Raw genomic sequence first — 26216 nt, forward strand, 5'->3', positions numbered from 1 at the left:
TGTGATATTACAGAGGAAGAGAGGGACAGAGATAAGCAGAATGGTCCCAAATGTCTCGTTTCACTGTGAGGCGATGGGGTCCTTACCCAGTTTGTGCTTGCACACCTCAAAGGCATCTTCAGTAGCAAAGAGGGTTTTGGGATGGCGGATGAATATCTTGGTCCTGAATAGAGAGAGCGATAGGGATAGGGGGATCAGGCTGATTTGTGATCTAAACTGGGAAAAATAGTACACACACTGGTCCCTTGGTAGTTTGTACCCCAGATTTTCAAGTAGCTAGCAGGCTAGGGGGCATGGGTATGCAGAGAACACCATTTGACGAAGCACAGTAGCGAGCTAGTCAGTTGGTTGAGCCAAGTCTATTCAGATTTGAATTTGACATTTGAAAATTCCAAGAATCAAAAGCTTGTGTCTCTCTGGACATTTGTTTGGCCACCCAAATCTGTATGTTTCCTCCCTTCCCTGCTGGGTTTCTGTAAGGCCCAGCTCTACGTTTCCCTCTCTGGGACCCTTCTTCTTGCAAGCAGGGGGCTCTTACCGGCCAATCTTGTACTCGTCGGGTGTGTACCCCAGGTGCTTGACCAGCCTCTCCACTCCCTCCGCAGGGGGGCCTTTCCAGTTGGGCCAAGTGTCAGGACAGAGTGCCTTGTACCTGGAGGTCAGAGGTCATCTATGTGATTCTTCAAGTCATTCCTGATTATCCTCATATTCTCATTAGCAGGGGAGAGAGGGATGTGTTTCTGTGCTCATTATTATGGAACATTTTTATGGAATACAAAACACACTAAATGTCATAAATGAACTTTAATTGCCATATATTACTAATATAGGTGTTCACATTCAAACCCTTTTTCATTTAGGTCACTTGCACTTTACAATGTTTGTCACTTCAATAGAAGCACAGAAGCGGCTTGTACTGTTGTCAGTCTCTTGGTTGTGTACGCATACCCCGGAACATTCCAGGTGAGAAATGAACGGAACTTTGTACCTCTGCAGGAAGACCTCGAATCTCCGGCGGTAGGCGAAGCCAGCCCGTCTGACGCGTAGGTGCTCCATCAAGCCCAGGTACTTCACCTGGTGTCTGACCAGCACGTCATCAAACCGCCCTGCAGTCCAGAGGTGAGCGCGTATCAAACACCGCGATGACACGCCGCGTCAAAACAGGTTATGGAACGCTGTGATAGCGTGTCAGGTCAAAACGTGATATCGCTGCGCAGCATCATGTGGCTACAATTAAGTATGAAATCACATTACGCGTGACATCAACACAGAGTTAAATCACATGACCTTTAATCACTGTATGAAAATGGCATGACATCAGTCGCTGTTTGAAATCACATGAAATCAAAGGCAGTATGAAATCACATGACCTCAAGCGTGCAGGAAAAGCATCCAGAGAGAGTGTTGATGCCACGACCTCACCTGGCTGCTTGGAGTCGTTGGGCTTGAGGCAGCGAACGTACCAGGGCTCTTTGGCCATGAGGATGTCAGTGAGCCCCGCCAGGCTGTTTTTAAACTGAGTGGCCACCTGCAGGGGCAGCCCAGAGGTCAGAGGTCAAATCAGGGGACGCATGCTGCAAGGTGAACATTTTAGAACATTATTAAGCAGGAATGGGGCAGGATTATTATGGTCTGTCTCTTTACCGTCTCTGGCCTCTTCTTGGTGTCCGGCTCAGTGGAAGGGAAGCAGTGCTTAACAATGTCATTCTTAGACTTACGCATCACCTGAGGGATCAGTCAATCAATCAATCAGTAAACCCATAAATTAATCAACCAATCAATCTACTAACTGGCCTATAAAATCAGAACTGTAATCCATTACAAGAACAACCTGAGAACTCCAATGACTGATAATGGTGATGCATTCATAGAAAAATACAATTGATTACATAATAAATGATTGAGATAACATTCAAATATAATTCTCAGCAAATAAAATGCAATTGAAAGGGTTTAGTTAACTGATATTTTAGCTATTTTAACTAACTATGGTTTCCAGCAACTTCCATGACTATTTTTTTCTATCACAGGTATTCATTTTGCAGTTCACAGGGTTTGAGGCAGAACTGAAGCAGAATGATTATTGTAAAAGTTTGTTATTATAAAATGAATCAAAAGCCTTGTGAACCAGTGCAATACCTCAAACATATGGTAATTTGCACACGGGGAGTAGCATGTGAGTAACTAAGGAGCAGTTTAAACAGCTCTAATTAGCTACAGAGAGGAAGATGCTGCCACACTCACTTCTTTGATGTTTCTGTGCAAAAGGTCGTTGTTTTTGTCCAGGAATCCTGAAGAGACATGTCAGAGTTAGATTAAAAGGGTAGATTACTGTCTGTGTGCGTGCGTGCGTGTGATTGTGTAGAAAGTGAAATGTAAAAAAAAACACTACTTCCCTTCCACTAAGCCAGAAGGTAAAATATCCATTTTAACTACATTTCCCAGAATCTTACAGGAGGAGCCTGTAGGCAGAGCCCTGTTAAGCAATTTATTGTATATCAGCCAGACCTAATCATGTTATAGTACAAACATTATCCACACACACGCACGCACAGACAAACACGCACGCACGCACACACGCACGCACGCATGCACAAACACACAGGGCATTACCCACGACGCAGTAGGTGACTTCGCCAGCGTAGTGCAAAAGACGGAAGTCTCCTCTCTCCAGGGTTTTGCGTGTTTTCTGATCGGCCAGCTTGTGCCTGTGGGCCGTAAGTCACACAGAGGGATATAGAGTGACATGCGTGTGCGTGAACATGCTAATGACATTTCTGTGTCCTCCATTCTGAAAGCATGTACAGTACGTGTGTATGAATGTTTGATTGTTTGTGTCAATGAATGTGGTTGTGCATGTGTGAGTGTGTGTGTGCGCGTGTGTGTGTGCATGTGTTTGTGTGCCAACCAGGTGGAAAATGTGTTCAAAGTGTAGGCTAAAAGACCTGTCAAGAAGGGGGAGAGTTGATGCGCTGCAGACACCATTACAGTTGTTATTCATTCTATAAATGAAAGTGCACTAAAACACCTAAAACAGACTTTTAAAAATGGCAATATTTACCTAAAATCAAACATAAAAATATGGCTTTTCATAACCGTCATTATGATGGCTATATGGCAATCGTTGCCAGCTCCATACAAATGTGTGTGCGTGTGTGTGTGTGTGAGAGACTGTGTGAGATACTTACGTTATAAAGTGGGGGTGGCCACCCACCTTCTCCTCCAGCCTCTGTAGGAAGGTGAGGTCAGTTGCATCTCCTGGCCTCAGGCACTCCTCATCCTGAGCAGGAAGAATCCAGGATTATGGGGGCCCACAAACAAACACACTGTGTGTGTGTGTGTGTGTGTGTGTGCACGTCTGTCTCACCAACACTGAAATGATTCCTCTGTGTTTCTCCTCCACCAGGTCACAGATGATCTTGTTGTTGAAGAACGGTACTGTCTCCCACTGCAGAAGAAATAGGGAGGGAGAGTGAGAGAGAGAGAAAGAAGGAGAGAGAGATATCGGCCTGGTCTCTGATCTATACTGGGTAAAGTAGAACACACACTGATCCCTGGGTAGGTTGTTATCCAGATTTTGAAGTATCCAGCTGACTGAATAAAGTGTCAGGTCAGGAGGGGGGAGGGGTGTGCAGAGAACACTCTGCCAAAGCATAGAAGGCACCTAGTGGGTTGGTGCACACAAAGTGTAAACTGTTTCTTCTTATCTCAGTTGTACATCTCACATCTACATCAGCAATAACTTATGCCTTTCTTATAGTAGGAATGATCAATTGTGTCATATGTTCTGAAGTATGAAGAAAAGGGTCCAATTTGCTGCTATGTTTTCCATTTGACCGATACAACACTGCCCTCTTGTGCTCGGGGGTTAGTCAACTGTTCTGATGTTACAGTTATTTATGTCCTGTGTACTGTGTACTAGCATCTCGCGTACTGTTTACCGCACATTGTTTACTGCATTAGTATGCAACATGCAGTATGAAAAAAATATCCTCCATACTATTTCCAACTGTACTGTGGAAGTGTCATAAGACGGCATTTAAATCCTGTGTGCCCATGGTCACATGCCATTGTTGTTGAAGGAAAATGTTGGTGAAGCTGAGCCTCATTTTTAAAGCAAAGCCGTACAAAATATTTATGGGCTACAGGCCTGGTTTGAGCAGGCGGGCAGCGCAGGCGCAAATTGCAGACTACTCTGACTCCAAAATTGCAGTGTGCTGCTAGATCTTCAAAATAGAGCCCGATTTCTCTATACTGTATCTTGTGGTGTGCAGAAAGGGAGAACTAGTTCAGATATCAGTGATTATTGTTCAAGAGAAATTCCAGATAGTCATCAAAAAATCTGATTGAAGTGCACATATGAATTACATGTACAAAATCACATGACAATGTACAGCCAATAGTTTTTGTCTGTTATAATGACTTGCAGATAAAAGTAGCTGACTGGCCTCAAGTCAGGCCAGTGCTTGGGAAAGACCCTGTATAGAACTATAGAGTAGTTTCAATGGTACACAGTAGAGTTATAGAGTCAGTGATGCACGTGATTCATGACGGTGTCTTTACCTCAATGCCCTCTGTTTCGTATTCCTCCTGCTCAGATTTCAGGGTCAGCTGGATGAAAAGCTGCTGTAACTTCTCATTGCAGTAGTTTATGCAGAACTGTTCAAAACTAACACCCACACACAGAAAAGCACGCACAGGCACACCCACGCACACAGAAAATAAAATTACATCACCAAAAGAATACTACTTTTGGAATCAAAAAGAAAATGATTGAGGTTTGAGCATGTGGGGTGTAAACGACCAGGGATGGAAGTAAATTTGGTGTAAATGGCTTAGTTGTGAGTAAGTGGGGTACAAAGCTGAATGGTCACCAAAAGCCTGGGAATAATGCATACCCGTTGACATAGTATAAAGTATAACACACATACCTGTTCACATGGAAGACCTCAAAGCCATAGATATCCAGCAGTCCGATAACAGTCATCCTAGAGTGGTCCTGCAGAACAGAGACCACAGTCACACTGATCCAGGAACAGTCAGTTCAACCATGCAGACAGAGGAAACCCTTTTACTTTCTATACCAGATCCATAGGATATATACTTGAGAGCAGCATTCTATGAAATACTAGCACTGCACTTAAGACTAGCACTGAACTGAGGACTAGCTCAGCAAGAAAGGCTAGCATAAGAAACTCCTTTGTTTCCTACATCATTCAGTGAATAGTGAGGCTGAAGTACCCAGGCCTTTCAATCTATAACAGATTTATATCTATAAGTGACATCATAAAACATTGGTATTTCATAGGTGATATCATTATACTACTTTAATATCTCTCAGATGATATCATTGTAACACATCAACATCTTTCAACAGCTACAACAGGAGTGTGTGTGTGTGTGTGTGTGTGTGTGTGTGTGTGTGTGTGTCTGTCTCACCAAGTCTGTCCAGGTATATGCGCTCACCTTGTTAGCCAAAGACTCGTTAATTTTGTTGACGAGCCAGGTGAAGGTGCGCCCGTACATGGCTTTGGCCAGGGCGTCTCTGGCGTACACCGCGTGGTCTGTGGTGAAGGGGCTGAGTACCTAAGGGCCAGCAGAGTCACCTGATCATCACTCAACCAATCGTAGTAGTCACGGCTGAGTTAATCACTGAGTACAGCTAAGGAAAGGCATACATGTTGGCTTAAGCTATGGGGGTTGGGTCTGTGCTCACAAGGGAAATATTTAAGCCGAGGCCTCGAGTTCTCTGGAGAAATACTTTAATGAGTATTTTAATAAGCTTGTGCTTTTACTGCTTCCTGCAATGAAACCGTCATTTTCCATCTGAAGTCTCTTTTCAAGATGGTTTCACCGGTCAGGTCACGTTCCCTCACCTGCTCCTCTCTGGCTTCGATTTTCCTGTGAGTGAGGCCCTCCTGCAGCACCTGCGAATGAATCCCCAGCATCTGCACAGACGAGCAACAGCCAATCACATTTCAGCTGCACCTCTGTTAACCTCCCCACCCAAAACAAGCAAGCTGACAGGAGTGCAGGGCAGAAGAACATGTTGAGTGAAACACATGTGAAGTAGGCTTTACCAGTGAAACATTAAATCCCTGGAGTCTGGGTTCTTTTTAAGCTGTGGAGTGAAAGTCTAACGTGTCTCTTAATCATTTGGGATCAAATCCTATTAGAATGAACTCAATTCAGTAAATTAACTGAAATTGAATTCAGTAACTGGAGAACCCTCGTGGAAATGTAGAACCCACCTCCTGAATTCACAGTTCAATGTGGAATACTGAGTTTAACCTGGGCAGACCAGTGGCAGGCGTGTGCCTTACCTGGGAGAGCCAGTGCACTTCGGAGCTGCTGTTGAGCGTAGCGTATCCGTGGGCGTTGGCCTCAAAGCGGACGTTGCCCAGGTGAAGGACGCTGGCGATGATGGCGAACAGGTGCTGCAGGGAGGCGGTGGCAGAAATGCAGGTGTGGGATCAGCATTAGGACCTGAGCCTCAAACCCTGACCCACTCTCCTGCTGTGTCTCAGGCTCTATTATTGGCTATTGCTTTATACTGGTCAGCCTCAAAAATGTCTCCCATTGGCCAGATCATTACAGTTGTCAGCCTCTAAAATGTCTCCCTTTGGCCAGATAATTATAGTTGTCAGCCTCTATAATGTCTCCCTTTGGCCAGATCATCATAGTGAAAGGAATTTATTGAAAGGATAGCCCCTTGAGATGTAGCATCAAGGGGGTCCTATAGACACAAATACAAAATTATAAAACACATTCAAACAAAAACAGCATTACATAACAAACATACAGTGCAAATACAGGCTGATCATTATAGTGAACAACCTTCAAAATGTCTCCCATTGGCCAGGTCATTATACTGATCAGCCTCCATCTGTCTTCCAATAGCCAGATCATTACACTGCTGTACCTCCCACTCTATCCCAGTGAACAGTACATTACGCTCGTCCACCTCCCCCTCTCTTCCATTGGCCAGTGACAGTGCCTTAGTGCTGGGGAATCCAGACTCACCTCAATCTCAGTCTTGCTGAAGTCAATGACAGAGAGGGCCTTCTGCACGGTTTTCCAGTCATTCTTGTCATTGATCGAGCTCACTTTGGCACAGTCCCCCTGCAGGAGAAAAGACTGTGTATGGGACTACAATCATATACATGCATTCATCTGCACCAGGTAAGCAATTAAACAATAAATAAATAAATAAATAAATAATGGATTACAGACTGAGTTCTGTCAGCAGAGTAAGGTTTGTACTAGGGGCAGTGTTATTGATTTCCCTCACCTGTCACAGGTAAACGTAATGGAAATGGTTTTTGAACTAGTTAAATGTAGTGCTAAAGGTTTCTCTCACTTGCACCTGGTAAGTGTAATATAACAGGTTTCCTTCAGTTGTACCAGGTATGTGCAGTTCTGTGTGTAGTACTGTAGGTTTCTCTCTCTAGTCATAGGTAAGTACAGGACTGCGGGTTTCTCTCACCTGTACCAGGTATCTGTAGTGCTGTGGGTTTATCTCTCCTCTCATAGGTACGTATAGTGCTGTTGGTCTCTCTCACCTGTACCAGGTATCTATAGTGCTGTTGATTTCTCTCACTTGTACCAGGTATCTATAGTGCTGTTGGTCTCTCTCACCTGTACCAGGTATCTATAGTGCTGTTGGTCTCTCTCACCTGTACCAGGTATCTATAGTGCTGTTGGTCTCTCTCACCTGTACCAGGTATCTATAGTGCTGTTGGTCTCTCTCATCTGTACCAGGTATCTATAGTGCTGTTGGTCTCTCTCACCTGTACCAGGTATGTGTAGTGCTGTTGGTCTCTCTCACCTGTACCAGGTATCTATAGTGCTGTGGGTTTCTCTCTAGACCCAGCCATCGCAGGAGCTCATCGTCTCCCCCCTCCACCAGCTGGTAGAAGATATGAAAGTTCCTCTCTCCGTGGTTCTGATGGACTACCCTTGATTTCTCTAGGAGGTAACTGAGGATGTGTCCTCCGACCGCCTCCCCCTGAGGGACCAGAGACCACATTACCACATCGTAACCTGAGCCGCAACCACTTCCTGATCACAAGTGCAAACCATATCTTGACCTCCACCACGAACCACAACGGACCAAATCACCAAACATTATATATTTCACAAAAATAGAAACCCTCCTGAAATGAAGCTTCCTGTTAGAGATATACACTGCTTGACTGTCTCTATCATTATAGCTCTGTATTCATAGAATACAAGAGGGTGTTCAGTGAGGTAACTTTAAGTGAGCAGTGAGTAAAGTGTGAGTAACCTTATAATATGGAGGAAGGCCAGATCTAGATGAACCCATTTATTATTATTTTCATCGTGGTATCGCTGTGTGTCTGTACCTGGTAGTCGAACTGGATGTCCATGTACTTCCCAAAGCGGCTGGAGTTGTCATTCTTCAGGGTTTTGGCATTCCCAAAGGCCTGCCATTCAGGAAACACGCATCACCAGGTGAGCAGAAACCCCAGAGCTACCCCCCCCCCCCCCAGCAGGTGCACGGAGAGAGAGGCAGGTGAGACTGTTCAGCTTATGGAAAGTCTGCCATATGGGAGTCTGCTAAATGCCAAAATGAAAAAGACTGGTGACATAATGGAAGTACAGGGAGCGAATCTGGTGAGACTGCTCAGGTGCGCAGGTGTAGGGAGAGAGGCAGGTGAGACTGCACAGGTGCACAGGTACAGGGAGAGACGACAGAGCAGCTCTGACCTCCAGCACAGGGTTGGAGAGCAGCAGGCGGTCCCTGACGTTGTCCAGAAGCTGGGTTCGAGGGCAGCTGGCAGCGTAGAACTGCAAGATCTTCTTGGAAGCCTCAGTCTTCCCAGCACCACTCTCCCCAGATATGAGGATGAAGTGGTTATTAGTCTCTGCCAGCATGGTGCGGTACGCATTATCTGCCAGAGCAAACCTGCAGGGCACAGCAGTGTATGATTATACACGCACACACACACATTTACTCACATACACACACTCACACTCACACACACACATACACACACACACACACACACACGCACAGTCTCTTTCTCTCTCACACACACATACGTACACACTCTCTCTCTCTCTCTCTCTCTCTCACACACACATACACTCTCTCTCTCTCACTCACACACACACACGCTCACACACACACACACACGCACAGTCTCTTTCTCTCTCACACACACATACGTACACACTCTCTCTCTCTCTCTCTCTCTCTCTCACACACACACATACACTCTCTCTCTCTCTCACTCACACACACACACGCTCACACACACACACACACACTCATACACCCACTCGTGCAGTATACTCACAGGTGTGGAGGAAGCTCATAAAAGTTGACTCCCATGTAGATGTCCATTTGCTTAGTGCTGTAGATGCCCAGCTCTCTGTAAGGGTTGATTGAGACTAGCAGAGTGCCAATGTACGTCTGTAGGAGAGAGGGACAGCTGCTCAGCAGGGCTTTAGGGCAGGGCTGGGCAGGTCTGATGAGCTTCCTGTTGAAGCACACATGTTGGTGGCTGGGGGCGGAGTTTAGGGCAGAACAGGGCGGTACTCACATAGATGAGGTTCTCGCTGAAGCGCTTGCGCAGGTTCCCGAGGAAGGCGCTCTCGCTGGTGTAGGCGTCCAGCAGCACAAAGTCCTGGATCCCCACCCGGTCCCGCGCTGTCAGGGCCCCCTCCATATCCAACAGGATCTGGTTACACCGCGCCTCCAGGTGCTACAGCCAATCACAACACGTTCAGCGCACTCACCTTAATCACTATGCACCCCCCCCCCCCCCTTAACACTCACACCCAGGGCACAGCCAATCAGAGAACACTCATCTCACTCACCTTAATCACTATGCACTCCTCCCCCCCAACACCCACACCCAGGCCACAGCCAATCAGAGAACACTCATCTCTCTCCAATCACTATGCACCCCCCCCCCCCAACACCCACACCCAGGCCACAGCCAATCAGATAACACTCATCTCTCTCTAATCACTATGCACCCCCCCCCCCAATACCCACACCCAGGCTACAGCCAATCAGATAACACTCATCTCACTCACCTTAATCAATATGAACCCCCCACACCCAGGCCAAAGCCAATCAGAAAACACTCATCTCACTCACCTTAATCAATATGCACTCCCCACACCCACACCCAGGCCACAGCCAATCAGATAACACTCATCTTACTCGCCACACCCCCAGCATGGGCAGGGGTCAAAGGGGCAGCTGTAACTAAAACTAAAACACGAAAGTGTGCGCAGCCTAGGAAGGAAAGGCCCAGCCCATACGGGGGCCATTTGGGACTTGGCAGTGGCAGTTGCTCAGCTGACAATTTGTGGGGTGGAAAACTTCCCTTTAAGCTGATTATTGCTTGATTCTCAAGCTGTTTTCATTCATTTTCCCTGATTAACGAGCGTGCCAATGATCTGGCTAATCAATCGGCGGGTAACACACAGCTTCCTCACATTGTGTTCGGGAGATTAAATGATAACATCTATGTGGAAAAATCTAATCACACAAACGCACACACACATACAGAAACATATAAAAACATGCAAGTACTGTTTTTTCAGGATATTTCTTCTCTTCCCAATTTCTAAACAGTATCTTACCCTACACTTGCTATGCTACCCATATAAAATACATACAGTGCTCTATTATTTCAGTATAAGTGCAGATGTATGCTATTCAAAATCTTTATGATACTAATTATAGTTTATTAATTATTAGCAATGAAAAAAATGAAACAATTTCATTGAAATGAACTGAACCCATTCATTTCCTGTGGAAACATTATCTTCTGAATATTTCCTCCATTTAGCCACAAAATCAGCCAATCAGGTGATTTAATACATGTCATGACATTTGAGCCAATAAGAGGCCCTGAAAAACATCACTTTTGTTTGGTTATGTATTTTTATGATCATAGTTGGCTAAGTTTAATACATCTGCATAAGCTGCACCACTATCTAGAAACTTAGGAAACAATCTAACTGTAACCTTAATATGTTGTATTTCCCAAGCAGTCATTTAAAAAGCCTTAAATAGAAACTTGTTTCCAGTATAATACACTTGGGGTCAATAAATATATCAAACCAGAAGAAATATGCTTGGTTCAAAAATAATGACACGTCATAAAATTCTAAGATTAATGGAAGCTTAGCTAATTTTCTGTTGATTTTATTAGGCTGTTAAGCAATTGATGATGGTCATAAAATCAGCTTGTATGGTAGTAACCTTTTTTGTCTGAACTGAGGCAGGCTAGAATAATGGGCTTGCAAACCGTATCTAAGTACATTGCAATAGAGCTACGTGCATGGGAAACTTGGGCTGCGGTCCAGTTTGTTAAATATCCCACCAGTGCTATCTCCACTTGCACACGCTCAAAACAACACACACACAGTAATGGAGGGGAAGAGAAAGGGTACTACTTCAGCTGGCAATATGAGCACTGCTTAGGGGGTACCTATTGAGGTTTCCAGCCAACAAACTGCCAATGATCTTGTTGTAATACAACAGCTAGCAAGCACACAAGCTCACTGACAGTGAACAACAGCTAGCAAGCTCACTGACGGTTAGCAACAGCTAGCAAGCTCACTAGACTTAACAGCCGAACAGTACCTTAAATAGCCTAAATCACATAGAAAAAGTGTTTAGGCCAATCAAAAACACTAAAACTCCAGGAAGTATCCATTCAAGTCTTACCACACCTCTTGTGTGTGTGTGTGTGCATGTGTGTGTGTGTGCACACGCGTGTATGTGTGTGTGTGTGTGTGCATGTATGTGTGTGTGCGTATGTGTGTGTGTGTGCGCACACGTGTGCGTGTGTGTGTGCGTGTGTACGTGGGTTTGTGTGTGTGTGTGTGTGTGAGTGTGTGCGCATGTGTGTGTGTGTGTGTGTGTGCGCATGTGTGTATGCGTGTGTGCATGTATGTGTGTGTGCGTATGTGTGTGTGTGTGCGCACACGTGTGCGTGTGTGTGTGCGCGTGTACGTGTGTTTGTGTGTGTGTGTGTGTGAGTGTGTGCGCATGTGTGTGTGTGTGTGTGTGTGTGTGCGCATGTGTGTGTGTGTGTGTGTGTGTGTGTGTGCTCATGTGTGTGTGTGTGTGTGTGTGTGTGTGTGTGTGCGCATGTGTGTGTGTGTGTGTGTGTGTGTGCGCATGTGTGTGTGTGTGTGTGTACGTGTGTGTGTGTGTGTGTACGTGTGTGTGTGTGTGTGTGTGTGTGAGTGTGTGCGCATGTGTGTATGTGTGTGTGTGTGTGCGCATGTGTGTGTGTGTGTGTGTGTGTGCGCATGTGTGTGTGTGTTTCCGGGTCTCTATCTAATCTCCCCCCCTGTCGTGCCGCTCTGGGCCCATCAGTCAGTGCGAGGGCAGCGGGAGGATGCCCTGCATTCTCCACTTTAGAAAAAAAGAGCATGTAAACGCATCCGGCAGCATGTGCCATACCAATACATACACTTCCATTCTGACCTCTCTACCAACACACTCTGCGTTAAAGTGCATTTTACTCTGCTATACCAAAACACTCTGCATTAAAGTGCATTTTACTCTGCTATACCAAAACTCTCTGCATTAAAGTGCACTTGACCCTGCTGTACCAACACATACTATATTAAACTGCATACATATGAATAACCAATATAGTCTATTACTATATTGGTTATTTATTGGCAATTGTATACGTATAAATACATGAAGACGTGAGGATATTGCACATGAATACTTCACATAGTGTTCTTTTGACAAAAACTGAATGATAAAATAATTAGAAATGTCAGATCTAAGTTTCCATTTGATTGTTGAAGTTACAACCCCCACTGAACAACAGATAAAGATATATAAAATTTGTCACAAGATGTATGAAATTTGTCACGCAAACATTTCAAATTAGGCATTATTCGTTGGGCATTACCTGCGGTCCTTGTTGTAAGAACTGCAGCCTGTCAAACCGACAAAGAAATTTCAAAAATTGGCGACAAACACTACCACACAGACGAAGCAATCCCACGCATGGGTGAATCCCACTTGTGTACAGGAACATGTTGTTCCTCTGTGGGATACAGAGCTTAATGTGCAGAGTTACCCACTGCCCTCAACATCAGTAAAACAACATAAGCTACATCCCAAGCTACATTAAACACAGCTTGACTCACTGCGCACTAAAATTATTTATTTAAACAAAATTATTTAAACACTAAAACCTGACTCACTGCATCCATTCATTCGTCCATCTATTCTCTTAAACCGCTTATTCCTCTTCAGGGTCATGGGGTGACGGTGGGGGGACAGTGGGGGCTGTGGCCTATCCCAGCATGCAGCAGACAAGAGACAGGAATACACAGTGGATAGGTTGGCAAACCATTGCAGGGCCCACACGCCATTCACACTCACACATTCATACCTACAGGCATTTCAGGGTCTCCAGCACACAGAGTCAGAGCCCGAAGCATGTCATTCGGTCGGGATTCAAACTCGGTACCTGCTCGCTGTATGGCGACAGTGTTATTCACTGCACCACTCTGTCACCCTCAGCTCATTTCAATCCAGCATATCTCAAAGGAACTAAAAGAAACTAAAACTTAAAAGGCATTGCCTCAACTCAGCCCCCCTGGATTATTGTGGCACTGTAGTTTAATGTGTAGCAAACTAAACAGTATACTACTTAAAGTGTAATATAAAAAATGTAGTAAACTCAGAGAATCTCAAACATACTTCAGCAATGCAAACTAACTTAAACAATCCAACAGTAATCAAAATGATTCTATTGAACTCAGAGAGGTCTGAGTTTTCGAACTAGGTCCTGGTTTTCTTTCCAAACGACAGCTGCAGTCTCATATTTTTTTCAAGCTGTTCATTTGTCTTAATTACGCTTTTTATGTTTTCAGGGATTATTTACATTATATCAGAAAGAGCAATATCATGAAGAATAAATATCCCATGTTCACATTGTGCTAGCTTGCAAAATCAAATTGAAGACTGAGGTGAACGGTCCAAGATTCTATAACTCTTGAGTTTGTGAGGTAAAAATATTTAATTTGTTTTCTATTGTCACTTAAAAACATTTTTTTTAAAACATCAAAATTTAAATCCATTACCACTTCTATGAATACAATACAGTGTTATGATTATTGATATATTTTGCTTTGGATTATATTTTGAAACTGAACAGGACGGAATCAGCTGGTTGAATTTAACTGCGGTTCAAAGAAAGTCACAGCATCTGTTGTTTAGACTCAGTAGTAAAAATATTACACTGCAAAAATTATGCAAGTATTATACAGTAATATTACACAAGTACCAACATGTACATTATGTGTACTGGCTCCTATTTTAACCTATTGTTCTGTCAGTCTATCACATCAACACTCCCAAATTAAATCTCATCCAGGACAAAATATGTATAAACAAAGTACATTATGTTCCTCTGTGCTTGTATCTGTCTAGCTGTCTTGGTGAAGTCAAAGTCTTCTACCCTACCTGGAATGAGCTCCAGCAGTGCCCTCCAGCTGTGAGTCCTAATCCTTTTTTAAAAAAACAAGTGTTTTGCAACCATTTAAAGAAAAGCAAAAAGCCTCAGTGTGACAGGAAACATTGACACATGAGCCCGGGCCTTCCGCTAATCGGAAACCCGCAGATCAGCGGCGAGGGATAGTGAAAGAGGAAGGAAGGGAGATAGTGTTTTTTTGGAATCACTCACCTATGAACTGAGGATCAGGAAGGCAAATGCTCCAGCTATTTCATCAAGCTTTATTTTTTATTTTTTTGGCACAGGCGTGTGAACGCCTGATACCTCCGCATTTTGGGACGGTCGGTGTGTGTAAAAACAGGCCGATACAGCAGGAAGTCAGCATTACTAATATAGCTGGACCCTGACACCACCCTTCTGAATGAGCTTTTAGCCTCAAGGTTTTTGATAACCTCTGAGAAGGGAAGACAGCGAGGAGCGTTATTTGCTGTGTGTGAGAAAGCAGCCTGTGACAGTGCCACCTGTGTCCCCCTGTAGAGTGATTTACTAGGGCACGGGGGAGCTGGTACTCTGGAATATTTTGGGGAAAAACAGGGCTATTTTCATCCCTGTGACACAGGAAACACCACGCCAAGCTCCAAGGGCACTGAGACATGCAAAACCCATTCATCATTAACACGTCTGCATTTACTGATACCGATAGATCACACCCACACACACTTAATCACACACGCACAAACACACACACATGCACACACACACCCAGAGCCTCTCTCTCTGTTCAAAATTCTTTATCGGCATGAAATACATGCAGTAAATACTGACAGAACATTATGTGCCTGGTAGAAGGAAGGGAAAAAGAAGAAAAGACTAAGCATTTTAACTAAGGAACATTATAATTATAATATCTGTAAGGAAAATAAGTCTCTCTCCCTCTTACACACAAGCACAAACTCTCACACATGCTTAAACCCCTCCTGCATAACCATAGACACACACACACACACACACACGTGCATACTCACACAGACTCTGTCTCTTTCTTTTGCAGGCAAACAAATTGTCTACATCTCACACACACACAATTATGCACTCTAACTCTCTCATGTGCATGCACTCACACAGGATGACATTTGTGGCACTGCATTGTGATTGCACTGTGTTTCTCTCTCATATGAACATGTTTTGGAAAAATAAATGTAATTAAATGAATATAAATGTAAATGTAATGGACATGTGATGACAGTTGACACTGATGAGGAGAAACAAACAGACGTAAAGGGAAATGAGAGGCACAGAGGCTGAGAGCAGAGTGAGTGGAGAGGGTAGGGGGAGCTAATTTGATGGCAGGAAATCCAAGCTGTCTCATATGACATCACCTGAGAGCCACCACCATTGTCCTACAGGTCTTGCTGGGCTACAGAGTCACATTACACACACTCGCACTCTTTTGTGCATACACACACACCAATATATATATACAGGCACACACACACACACACGTATATATACGCGCGCGCACACACATAAACAGAAACATAATTTGCCTTCATTTAATTCAATGTTTTTCATCCTATGATGAATGTTTAATGTTCCCATCCACAAAAAATTATATAAAATGATATATACCATTATATTTCATTAATTCTAGCAGAATGGCAATTTTATTACATAAACTGAACTTATCTACTAAGTTTAATAAAAATGATTAGGAAAATACATTCAGGGCAGAAAAGCTTTTATCAAATACATTACATTATATAATAATAATAATAATAATAATAATAATAATAATAATAATAATAGTTCTTCTTCCTCTTCTTCTTCTTCTTCTTATTATTATTATTTTATTGATATAACAGCAGCTCAAAGTAGTTCACAACAGATAAAAATGATATATAGTGTAACTGTTAATTTATTTTGATGAGTCTGACCTTGGTAATGTTCATTCTGATGAAAAATTAAGCAATATGCCATATGTGTGAATAAGCTATGCCTTAGATTACTGCAAAATATTCACCTTGAAATGAATGTGAATGTGAGTTTAAATATAAAACAAAATTATCTTGATGAGATCTAGAACATGAAAGTCTAAAAGAATATTAATTTATTAAGGTTTTTTTTTTTTTGCAATTCGTTACAAGCTATTTTCAATATTGTGTTCACTTTACCAAAAGCTGTTCACACAGCTAGCACAACCAAACTGTGAATGATTTTTCAGGGCTTTGACAAATGCATTCAATGACCACAGCTTTCAAAATTGCACTGCATTTTATATATACACATTACTTTTACTTATATACTTATCATATACTTATTAAGAACAGCAAAAGAAAAACACAAATAATTGTGAGAAGAGATTTGAAGAAATGAGCTGAGTGTTGAGAAATGCTTGTGAACTGTAAATTGAGAAATTGTGAAACACTGTAATCTAGTAGGTAATAAGGTTGAGATGAAAAGTAATATTACACGCAATTCCATAAGAAGGAATCGATGGGAATCATTTATGGAACTTAATTATGCCATTTTTGGCATTGTGTGATAAACTATCTCTCAGATATAATGAAGTTCTGTTGTTGTGTGACTGAGTTGAATTTCTTTGCCATTCCAATTCTTTTCATTCTAATTCTAATGTCAAAAAACATCCTGTGGGGTGTGGCCATTCCAATTGAAATTTCAATTCATAAATTGAATGAGATCAAATTCAAAAATTCCTAATTTTGTACTGGCCTGTCTCTCATATACACATGCACACACACACACACACACACAAACTTAAAAATACACACACCTCCCACCGCACACATACTCACATTATACCGTATACATTGACACACATACTACATTTTCAAGCTTTAATAATATTTATTAATGTTTATAAAATATTTATAAAAAACCTTAATAGTAACTACAGAGAAACCCATCTAATGCACAGGGAGCACACTACAATGCATGGGGAGTGTCCCATAATGCACAGGGAGCATCCCATAATGAGATGTCAAGATTTATTTATTTTATGGTTTATCCTGCTAATACAGACGGTCAGCAGTTTCTCATCTCAATGTGTAAACAGGCTACAACAGGGAGTTACCAGGTGCTCTGTTCTGGTCAGAAGTGTTACAATGTAACACGAGCCTGGATTTACGCACCACATGCTGCCCTTAACAGTTTTGTCAGGTCACATGATGGGGACATGACCCTGGCCAGTCATGAGCACAAGAAACTTCCCAGAATGCACCTGGAACTCTCAGTGAGACACTGATCCAGGCTGCTTTTTATTCCGTTTATGTTTTACGGGAGATATCGTGGCCATTATCGCTGGGACAATAGTTATAGATTGAGACTATACAGTAGGATAATATCAATATACATTTAACAGAGACAAACTGAAATGAAGTTGATTTTATAGAAAAAAACTGCACATTTGCTCCCTTACACTTGGTGACTGTGAAATCTGTCCAATCGTGCCCTGATAAAGACAGCAGAAGAAAACTGGACAAAATGTTCACTCAAACACTTAGGTACGCGAAGGTCTACATTTACAGATCCGTTAATTGCTGTATAAATAAATAAAAGCAGGGGAGAGATCCTTTACGTGAAACACCTCAGTGTAAACTGCTTATACTATCTACACACCGTATATACTCTCTATACACCACTGTAAACCACATTCACTCTCTAAGCCCCACCATGGATGGCCACTGTAATGGATTACGGAAGAATACTTTCAATTGTGGAGAAAAACCCCTTTTCAACTGTCAAACCGATCAGGAACACTTCACAGCTGGATGCAAACCACTGAAGAACCAAACAGTCACGTTTCTGCATGCTAAAAACTACATAAAAACTGTAGAGTCCTAGAACAAAGTCTTATGGACAGATGGCATTAATATTACCTGTACCTGTTGTGATGGAAAGAAGAAAGTATGGAGAAAGAAATGACCTGCTCATGATACAAACACTGCCCTCATCTCTGAAAGATAGTGTTATGTCTTGCGCATGTACGGCTGGTCCTGGAACTGGCTCACTTCTCATTCTGAAAGTATATGAACATCTTATCTGCCCAGATCCAACCAAATGCCTCACAACTCATTGGATGGTACTTGAAAGTTGCAACAGGACAATGAAAAAAAAAGCACAGCTAAAGCAAGCTCTAAAGGGAGTTTTTTTTTCAAGTCACTGACATCACCAGTCATTTGGTGTCTTCTTTGGAAATGTCTTTTCAGGGCTTCACTGCAGCCACTTTCAGTTGATCTTTGTTTTGGGGGGGTTCCCATCTTCATTCTCCTCTTCAGCAAGTGAAATGCATGCTCGATTGGATTTAAATCAGGCAACTCATTTGGCAAGTCAAAAATGTTCTACTTTTTGCCATTGATTAATGCTTTCGTTGCATAGGCAGTTTGTTTGGGGTCATTGTTTTGTTCTGCAGGATGAAGTACCAGCCAATGAGGCTGGAGGAATTTCTTTGTACGTAGCCAGACAAAATCTGTCAAAATCTAACAAAACTATTTGGAATTCTTATTGCTGTCATCCTTTCACAATTTATTACAAAAATGCAGGCAACTGGTTTTAAATAGCCTAACAATAGCAGCTTCCCTGCAATTGACAAAAAACACATCACATGATCACATGGAAGCTGCACAATCTTGCTGCTGATCGCTTGTCTTATCTACAGGATGTTGACTATCGCGTCATGAATAATTAAAGAAAAAACAATGAAAAGACCGGCAATACACCACATGCTGTCGAAGATCGTTACTCCATTTGATAATTATTGTTGCGGTAAATCTCTCAGCCATAAATATGCCTTTAAACTGGCATAGTGCATTGGATTGAATATTGCCCCCCAGTGTCGAGTAATTGATAAATTAGTTAACTACACTTTCAGTGTAGCTTCCCCAACATTGCCAGTTTCTGCTGGAACATTATTGGACCACAGATTTCTGGACCACCCTGTTGTTGACATTTTGAATGTTGAAGTCACAAAAGGGAAAGTGGTGAGACAAATGCAGTTTACAGTCCACAGTGCAAATTTAAATTCTGCTGCCACAACAGCCCCTTTTGGCGTACACCAGATTCTGTTTCCTAAAGTTTTCTCCCAAAAATAGACCTTTCTATTGTAAACCTTGAAAACTACTGTCAATGAGGTAGAATATTTAAAATGGTTGCATGCCTCATTTTCAAAATATTTTCTCTAATGATATAGAGTGATACAGTTTGCCTTGATAATGTTTTTTACTCACAAGTATGAGCAGGAAATTGAACTTGTGTGTATCCGCTTGTGTTTGTTCCTTCTCACTGATTTATGTGACTGTAATTTCCTGAGGAGATGAGTTTGGTCTTCCTTAAATTTTAAAAGGTTTGAACTTTAGAACTTTTAAATCTCGTGGAATTCTACTCCTTGCTTACCGTAATTATTAATAGTGTGCTCCTTACACACTCAAGCGTCCTTAAAATTGTGACATAAAATTGTTTTTTTCTCAACAATATCTGGAAGATTTTCTAACAGCTTTCACTATGCACACATTTCCCTGTCATCTGTTCAAACAGAACTGTTTTAAATAAAACATTTCAATGAAAGTTGCATGTTACTCATGCTATTCATAAAAAAGTACCTGGGATTGTAATACCAGCAATACTGGATCCAGAAGTTTCAACTTAATTTATTTTGTCAAAGAAGCTGGAACACTGTTCCAGATTTATCCTAATTTAATTTGGCCCAGTTTAACTCCCATCTACACCCCACAGCAAATGATGCAGAAACACCATATTGTCAGCAGTGTATGTAACTGGAATTTAAGCATTATGACAAGGACTATTCTATAGAGCCGTTTTTGGACAAATGAGCATCACAAAACCCACACATAAACAGCACCACACAACTCATACATGTACAACATCATACAACCCACACATGGACATCATCACATATCTGCTTTAGGTGGTATTGTCATCACTGATGAATAACATGACACATATTTCATGGCAATTCTGATCATTTTGTCACTTACTTGCTTATAGAAATTTATTGTCTTCCAATATGACAAAAACATGGAACTACCCCCGCAAACAAAATCGCACACAAGAACACAAACACGGAATAGTGCCAGTGTTATAACCATAATAATGCTTGTAATGACATGTACTCACAGAAACACACCAACAACACAATCGAGCACCAATAAACTCATATGAACACAAACGCACACACATACACTCACACACACGCATACACCACAGACATGCACACAAACACACACACACACACACACACACACACTCACACAAGCACAAACGCACACACAGCCATGGGTAATACCTTCATATCCAGAGCCATGATGCCGGTGCGCGTTCACAGCTCCCCAGTGGAGGCTTTCTCTCACTTCGCTATCCACAGCGCCCGAAGGCTACGCTGCCGGACTCTGCCCCGGTCACATGCTCCCTCTGCCCCCCTCTGCGCTCCGACGGTCCCTCGCCCCCGGTAAACCCCTCGCGCGTGCCAGCTGGGCGCTACACTCACGCAGGTGAGCTGAGCTGCGGGGGCAGGTGGGCCCAGGTGTTTTCAGAACGCAGTCCAGGAAGCACTCCAGGCTTAATGATTCATGCACATCACGGAGGGGGATCTTATTCAGTGCTCACCTGAGTGTCTACGGCCCCCGCGTGTAACACAACCGGCGTGAAACCCGATCCCCGTACCCCCCCGAAAAAGCGGCGTCCGGTTACTGATCTTTGATTAGACGGATACATTACTGGCTAATTACAACCCACTCATCAGGCCAGCGCTGGGTGGTTCCGCCAATAAGACCATTTTATAGCACAGCGGGAACTGAGCCGCTGAGGCCGCCTGTGTGACGCTATGGCAACGTCAGCGTCTGTCTTTCTGTCTGTCTTTCTGTCTGTCTCCGTCAGTGTCTGTCTTTCTGTCTGCCTCAGTCTGTGTCTGTCTTTCTGTCTGTCTCAGTCTGTGTCTGTCTGTTTGTCCGTCTCCGTCAGTGTCTGTTTTTCTGTCTGTCTCCGTCAGTGTCTGTCTGTTTGTCTGTCTACGTCTGTGTCTGTCTTTCTGTCTGCCTCAGTCTGTGTCTCTCTTTCTGTCTGCCTCAGTCTGTGTCTGTCTTTCTGTCTGTCTCAGTCAGTGTCTGTTTTTCTGTCTGTCTCCGTCAGTGTCTGTCTGTTTGTCTGTCTCAGTCTGTGTCTGTCTGTCTGTACAGGTGAAGGTCTGCATCAGGTAGGCATTCTGCGAGTCAGACTCCAAAACAACAGCTGCAGGAAACAGTCAGCTGTTCACCATGGAAATTCTCACCTGCTCACCATGGAAACGCTCACCTGCTCCTGTCATACTAAATGTTTCCCATTCAAAGAAACCACTCCCTCATGTGTTGGGGAAAACAATGGTGGTGTACAACAGGTAACAGATAACTATGATATATATAATGTGGTATATAATATGATAAGTGTATATGATGGGGGTATAAAACGTAATGTAGATATATGATATGGGTTATATGATATGAGGGTATATCATGAAATATGAGTTGTATGATCTGATGGAGGAAAATGGTGGGGGTATGTGATATGATATGGAGTGTATGATTTACCATGGGGTGTATGAAGTCATTGAGGAATATTTATGGGGGTATATGATATGGTGCGGGCGATATTGTAGGGTATCTGATATGATGGCAGTATAGGATGCTGTTATCTGATTGGATTGACAGACGGATGTTCCCGCGTGCTGTAGGTCAAACAGAGACAGGTTCACTGTGACACTCTCATTCCCTCTGTTTAAAATTTAAAGGGGAGCATCCTGTACACATTAACCGAGCGTCTCCAGTTTCACAGATTAAGATGGAGGAGCTGGAGCCATCGCAGGAGAACTGGAGGCAAGCCCACACCTCTTCTTTTTGGGGCTCTAGCTTGGGGCACCTTCAGAGTGAGCTGTTCTCTAAATTAATTTGTGACCCTAATTAACAAGTGAGCTGATTGGCTGAACAGTACTTTGGTAAGGACTTGGCTTGTTCCAAATCAAGCTACACAATCTGTTATTTTTCTTCACATTACATTTTACTATTTAATCCATGAGTTCAGTTTAACACCCACAATCAATATCAGTGTTATCAACAGACAGAAAAAACTTTTATTTTGATATTTCCCAGCTAGAGAGTCTTCAATTTCCCCCATAAGGACACACACACACACATCCCACTTGACCCTTCTTGACCTGATTTAGTCACAACAAATGCCATTACCTTGCAGTCAGAGGGTGATTGTAGGAACACATGATAGAATTGATAAGTCTGTATCAGCCAGTTTCTCGCTCTGCCTCTGCCCCTGCCCCTCTCTTTCCCCCTCCCCGTCTCTCTCTCTCCCTCTTAATGTGTCATTAAGTTAGGGGCTGAGTGCTGACTCATCACTTCCTCTCCAGGTTGCACAAGGTGAGCAGCCTGTGTCCCCTCAGAGTCAGAGCTCACAGATATGCCCTCCCCTTGTGCTCTCTCACAGACAGAGCTCACAGATATCACCTCCACTTGTGCTCTCTCACAGTCAGAGCTCACAGATATCACCTCCCCTTGTGCTCTCTCACAGTCAGAGCTCACAGATATCCCCTTCCCTTGTGCTCTCTCACAGTCAGAGCTCACAGATATCCCCTCCCCTTGTGCTCTCTCACAGTCAGAGCTCACAGATATCCCCTTCCCTTGTGCTCTCTCACACAGAGCTCACAGATATCCCCTTCCCTTGTGCTCTCTCACACAGAGCTCACAGCCCCCCCCCCCGTGTCCCCTCACAGTCAGAGCTCACAGATATCCCCTTCCCTTGTGCTATCTCACAGTCAGAGCTCAGAGATACAACCTAAAGCATCTGTCTGTCTGTCCACTCAAATATTGAGCATCAACCAATCAGACTGTATTTACATGGCTGCTGACCGACATACTGCAACACAGTGCTCCACACACACAAACTCTCACACGTCATTCACACACACACACACACACACACACACACACACACACACCATCGAACCAGACAAACGGGAAAGGCTTTTTCCAGACTTCAGAGAGCAGTGGAGATCTATGCTGTGTCAGTTCATTCTGGGACTTCACTGGCGTCTACCTGGGTCAGCAAAACGACCAATTACAACGTGTCGTTTCAAGGCCACACATCTTAGGAGTAATTAGGGTTCTAACCACACGGCCTAATGAATACTTTCATGAAGGGAAGAGACACCGACCTGCAGCAACAAAAGTTCTTCCACACACACACACACACTCACGCGCGCACACACACACGCACCCACATATGCACACGCACAAACACACACACTCTCTCTTAAACACATGCACACATACGCATGCACACACGCACACACACACACTCTCTCAAACACACGCACACGCACACACACACACACTCACGCGCACACACACATGCATACACACACACATGCACAGACATGCACACACACACATACACACACACTCTCTCAAACACACACACACACACGCATACACACATACACACTCTCTCTCACACACACGCACACACTGTCTGCACTGTCTGTCCTAATGGTGCTGCTCAAGATGCCATAAAATAGATTCCAGACTAATGTCAAATAGAGAAATAAGAAAAAATGCAACTAGCTGGATGAAAAATTTGACTAAACATGATTTTGTTGTTTTTTAAGTACGGATTGTGTGCTAACATTGCTAAAAGATGTTTCAGACATTTGACAATTTGATAGAAATACACACCTACATACAGAGAAGAAAGGGCAAGAAAAGAGAGAAGGAGCAAGAAAGACAGTGATATAGACATAGGAAATAGTGAAAGCTTTATACCTTAGAGTACATTCTTCTCTTTGCTGCTTTATTTAACAGGTCCGTTTGGCTGAATCAGGTCTATTGGCACTGAATCCAGACCGAGTTGTGTCCGGTTTTTGTCTGGGTCGATTGGTCCGTTTGGGTTGAGTGCTGTCCGTTTGGCTGAATCGGGTCCGTTCGGGTTGTATTCGGTCCGTTTGGCAGAATCGGGTCTGTTCGGGTCGTATTCGGTCCGTTGGGGCTAACTTGCGTCTGTCTCTTTGCTCTGAGACTAGGAGCGAAAAGGACAGCCAGAGGAAAGGCGAGAAAATGAGAACGAGAAAAAAGACATGAATTAGGACACCGCTCCTTACCTACGGTATATTAGTCGCTTGGATTTATGGCCGTCCCATAATGCAATTGGCTCTGCACGCACTGCAGTCAAGGTGTCCTCCTTTCCTCCTTTAAACAGTTTCCCCTGTGGCGCTGCACAGAGAGCTTTGGGTGTGAATTGGTTTCAGCAGATTCTGTAACTGATTTCAGCCTGATTACAGCCTGTTTCTATGATTAATTTCAGCACCGAATGTGGTTTCTATGACTGATTTCAGCACTGAATGTGGATTCTATGACTGATTTCAGCACTGAATGTGACTTCTATGACTGATTTTAGCTCTGAATGTGATTTCTATGACTGATTTCAGCACCGAATGTGGTTTCTATGACTGATTTCAGCTTTGAATGTGATTTCTGTGAGTGATTTTAGCTCTGAATGTGACTTCTATGACTGATTTTAGCTCTGAATGTGATTTCTATGACTGTTTTAAGCACTGAATGTGGATTCTATGACTGATTTCAGCACTGAATGTGACTTCTATGACTGATTTTAGCTCTGAATGTGATTTCTATGACTGATTTCAGCACCGAATGTGGTTTTTATGACTGATTTCAGCTTTGAATGTGATTTCTGTGACTGATTTTAGCTCTGAATGTGATTTCTATGACTGATTTTAGCTCTGAATGTGATTTCTATGACTGTTTTAAGCTCTGAATGTGATTTCTATGACTGATTTTAGCTCTGAATGTGACTTCTATGACTGATTTTAGCTCAGAATGTGATTTCTATGACTGATTTTAGCTCTGAATGTGATTTCTATGACTGTTTTAAGCTCTGAATGTGATTTCTATGACTGATTTTAGCTCTGAATGTGACTTCTATGACTGATTTTAGCCCTGAATGTGATTTCTATGAATGATTTTAGCTCTGAATGTGATTTCTATGACTGTTTTAAGCTCTGAATGTGATTTCTATGACTGATTTTAGCTCTGGATAAGGAACTTTCTGGTGAGATGTAATCACAGCAGATGGACTGGGTATATATTCATCTCTGTGTGAGGTCAGCCAGTAGACAAGGCCCTGGTTTATTTCACCCCTGCGTTTGTGACTTTTGTTTTTAGCTAGGGCACACCATAGAATAAAATTGAATGTAACAGAAGAGACTTGTTGTTAGCTTGCATAAATTGTTTGCTTGCATTCATCTGACAAAATGGAGAACATTGAATAAAATATTTAATTTGTCAGCAGCTTGAGGAATGGTTAGTACATGGGTTTGTTAATGATTTTGAATGAGCCAAATATTTTTTATTGTCACATGTGTATCTACAGTCTGGCCATTAAAAAATGTGCAACAAATGTTTTTTCTTTAAAAAAAATTTCAATGACCTCAAACATACTGTTTTGCATCTGTATTTTTAATTCATTATATTTACCTTGTGTTGTGAGAGACGTATAGAATGACGCCTCCAGTAGCATGAACACAGAGTGCTTTAGGACACCAGGCCACATTCGGCGGTTAAGACGAACACGTTTGGCACGGACGCGGGGCCTGAGCGTTTGCGCTCCCGATCAAAGAGGCGGCTCCTGTTTATGAACATGAGAGGTGTC

The 26216-nt window shown here is 43.0% G+C and overlaps 1 protein-coding gene across 2 annotated transcripts in view; it reads right to left on the minus strand.

Annotated features, from left to right (window-relative positions):
• myo1hb (myosin IHb) overlaps positions 1-26216 on the minus strand; it is a 32074-nt gene extending 5858 nt beyond the window's left edge. Inside the window, exons 1-22 of one of the 2 annotated variants that reach the window (XM_035390881.1) lie at positions 26042-26216; positions 24314-24566; positions 9570-9731; positions 9324-9439; positions 8731-8929; positions 8367-8447; positions 7829-8008; positions 7024-7122; positions 6324-6437; positions 5877-5948; positions 5467-5586; positions 4932-4999; positions 4564-4669; positions 3368-3448; positions 3189-3280; positions 2614-2708; positions 2245-2291; positions 1645-1725; positions 1423-1528; positions 989-1106; positions 539-652; positions 87-163 (exon numbers count right to left, since the gene is read on the minus strand). In XM_035390881.1, coding sequence (XP_035246772.1) covers positions 87-163; positions 539-652; positions 989-1106; positions 1423-1528; positions 1645-1725; positions 2245-2291; positions 2614-2708; positions 3189-3280; positions 3368-3448; positions 4564-4669; positions 4932-4999; positions 5467-5586; positions 5877-5948; positions 6324-6437; positions 7024-7122; positions 7829-8008; positions 8367-8447; positions 8731-8929; positions 9324-9439; positions 9570-9731; positions 24314-24325 — 2140 coding nt within the window. In that variant the 5' untranslated portion in view covers positions 24326-24566; positions 26042-26216. Of the gene's footprint in view, positions 1-86; positions 164-538; positions 653-988; positions 1107-1422; positions 1529-1644; positions 1726-2244; positions 2292-2613; positions 2709-3188; positions 3281-3367; positions 3449-4563; positions 4670-4931; positions 5000-5466; positions 5587-5876; positions 5949-6323; positions 6438-7023; positions 7123-7828; positions 8009-8366; positions 8448-8730; positions 8930-9323; positions 9440-9569; positions 9732-14491; positions 14545-24313; positions 24567-26041 lie in introns of those variants that run through there. The other variant, XM_035390882.1, reaches the window with a different exon arrangement.

The sequence above is a fragment of the Anguilla anguilla genome, chromosome 14 (assembly GCF_013347855.1).
Source record: "Anguilla anguilla isolate fAngAng1 chromosome 14, fAngAng1.pri, whole genome shotgun sequence".
NCBI classification, from domain to species: Eukaryota; Metazoa; Chordata; class Actinopteri; order Anguilliformes; family Anguillidae; genus Anguilla; species Anguilla anguilla.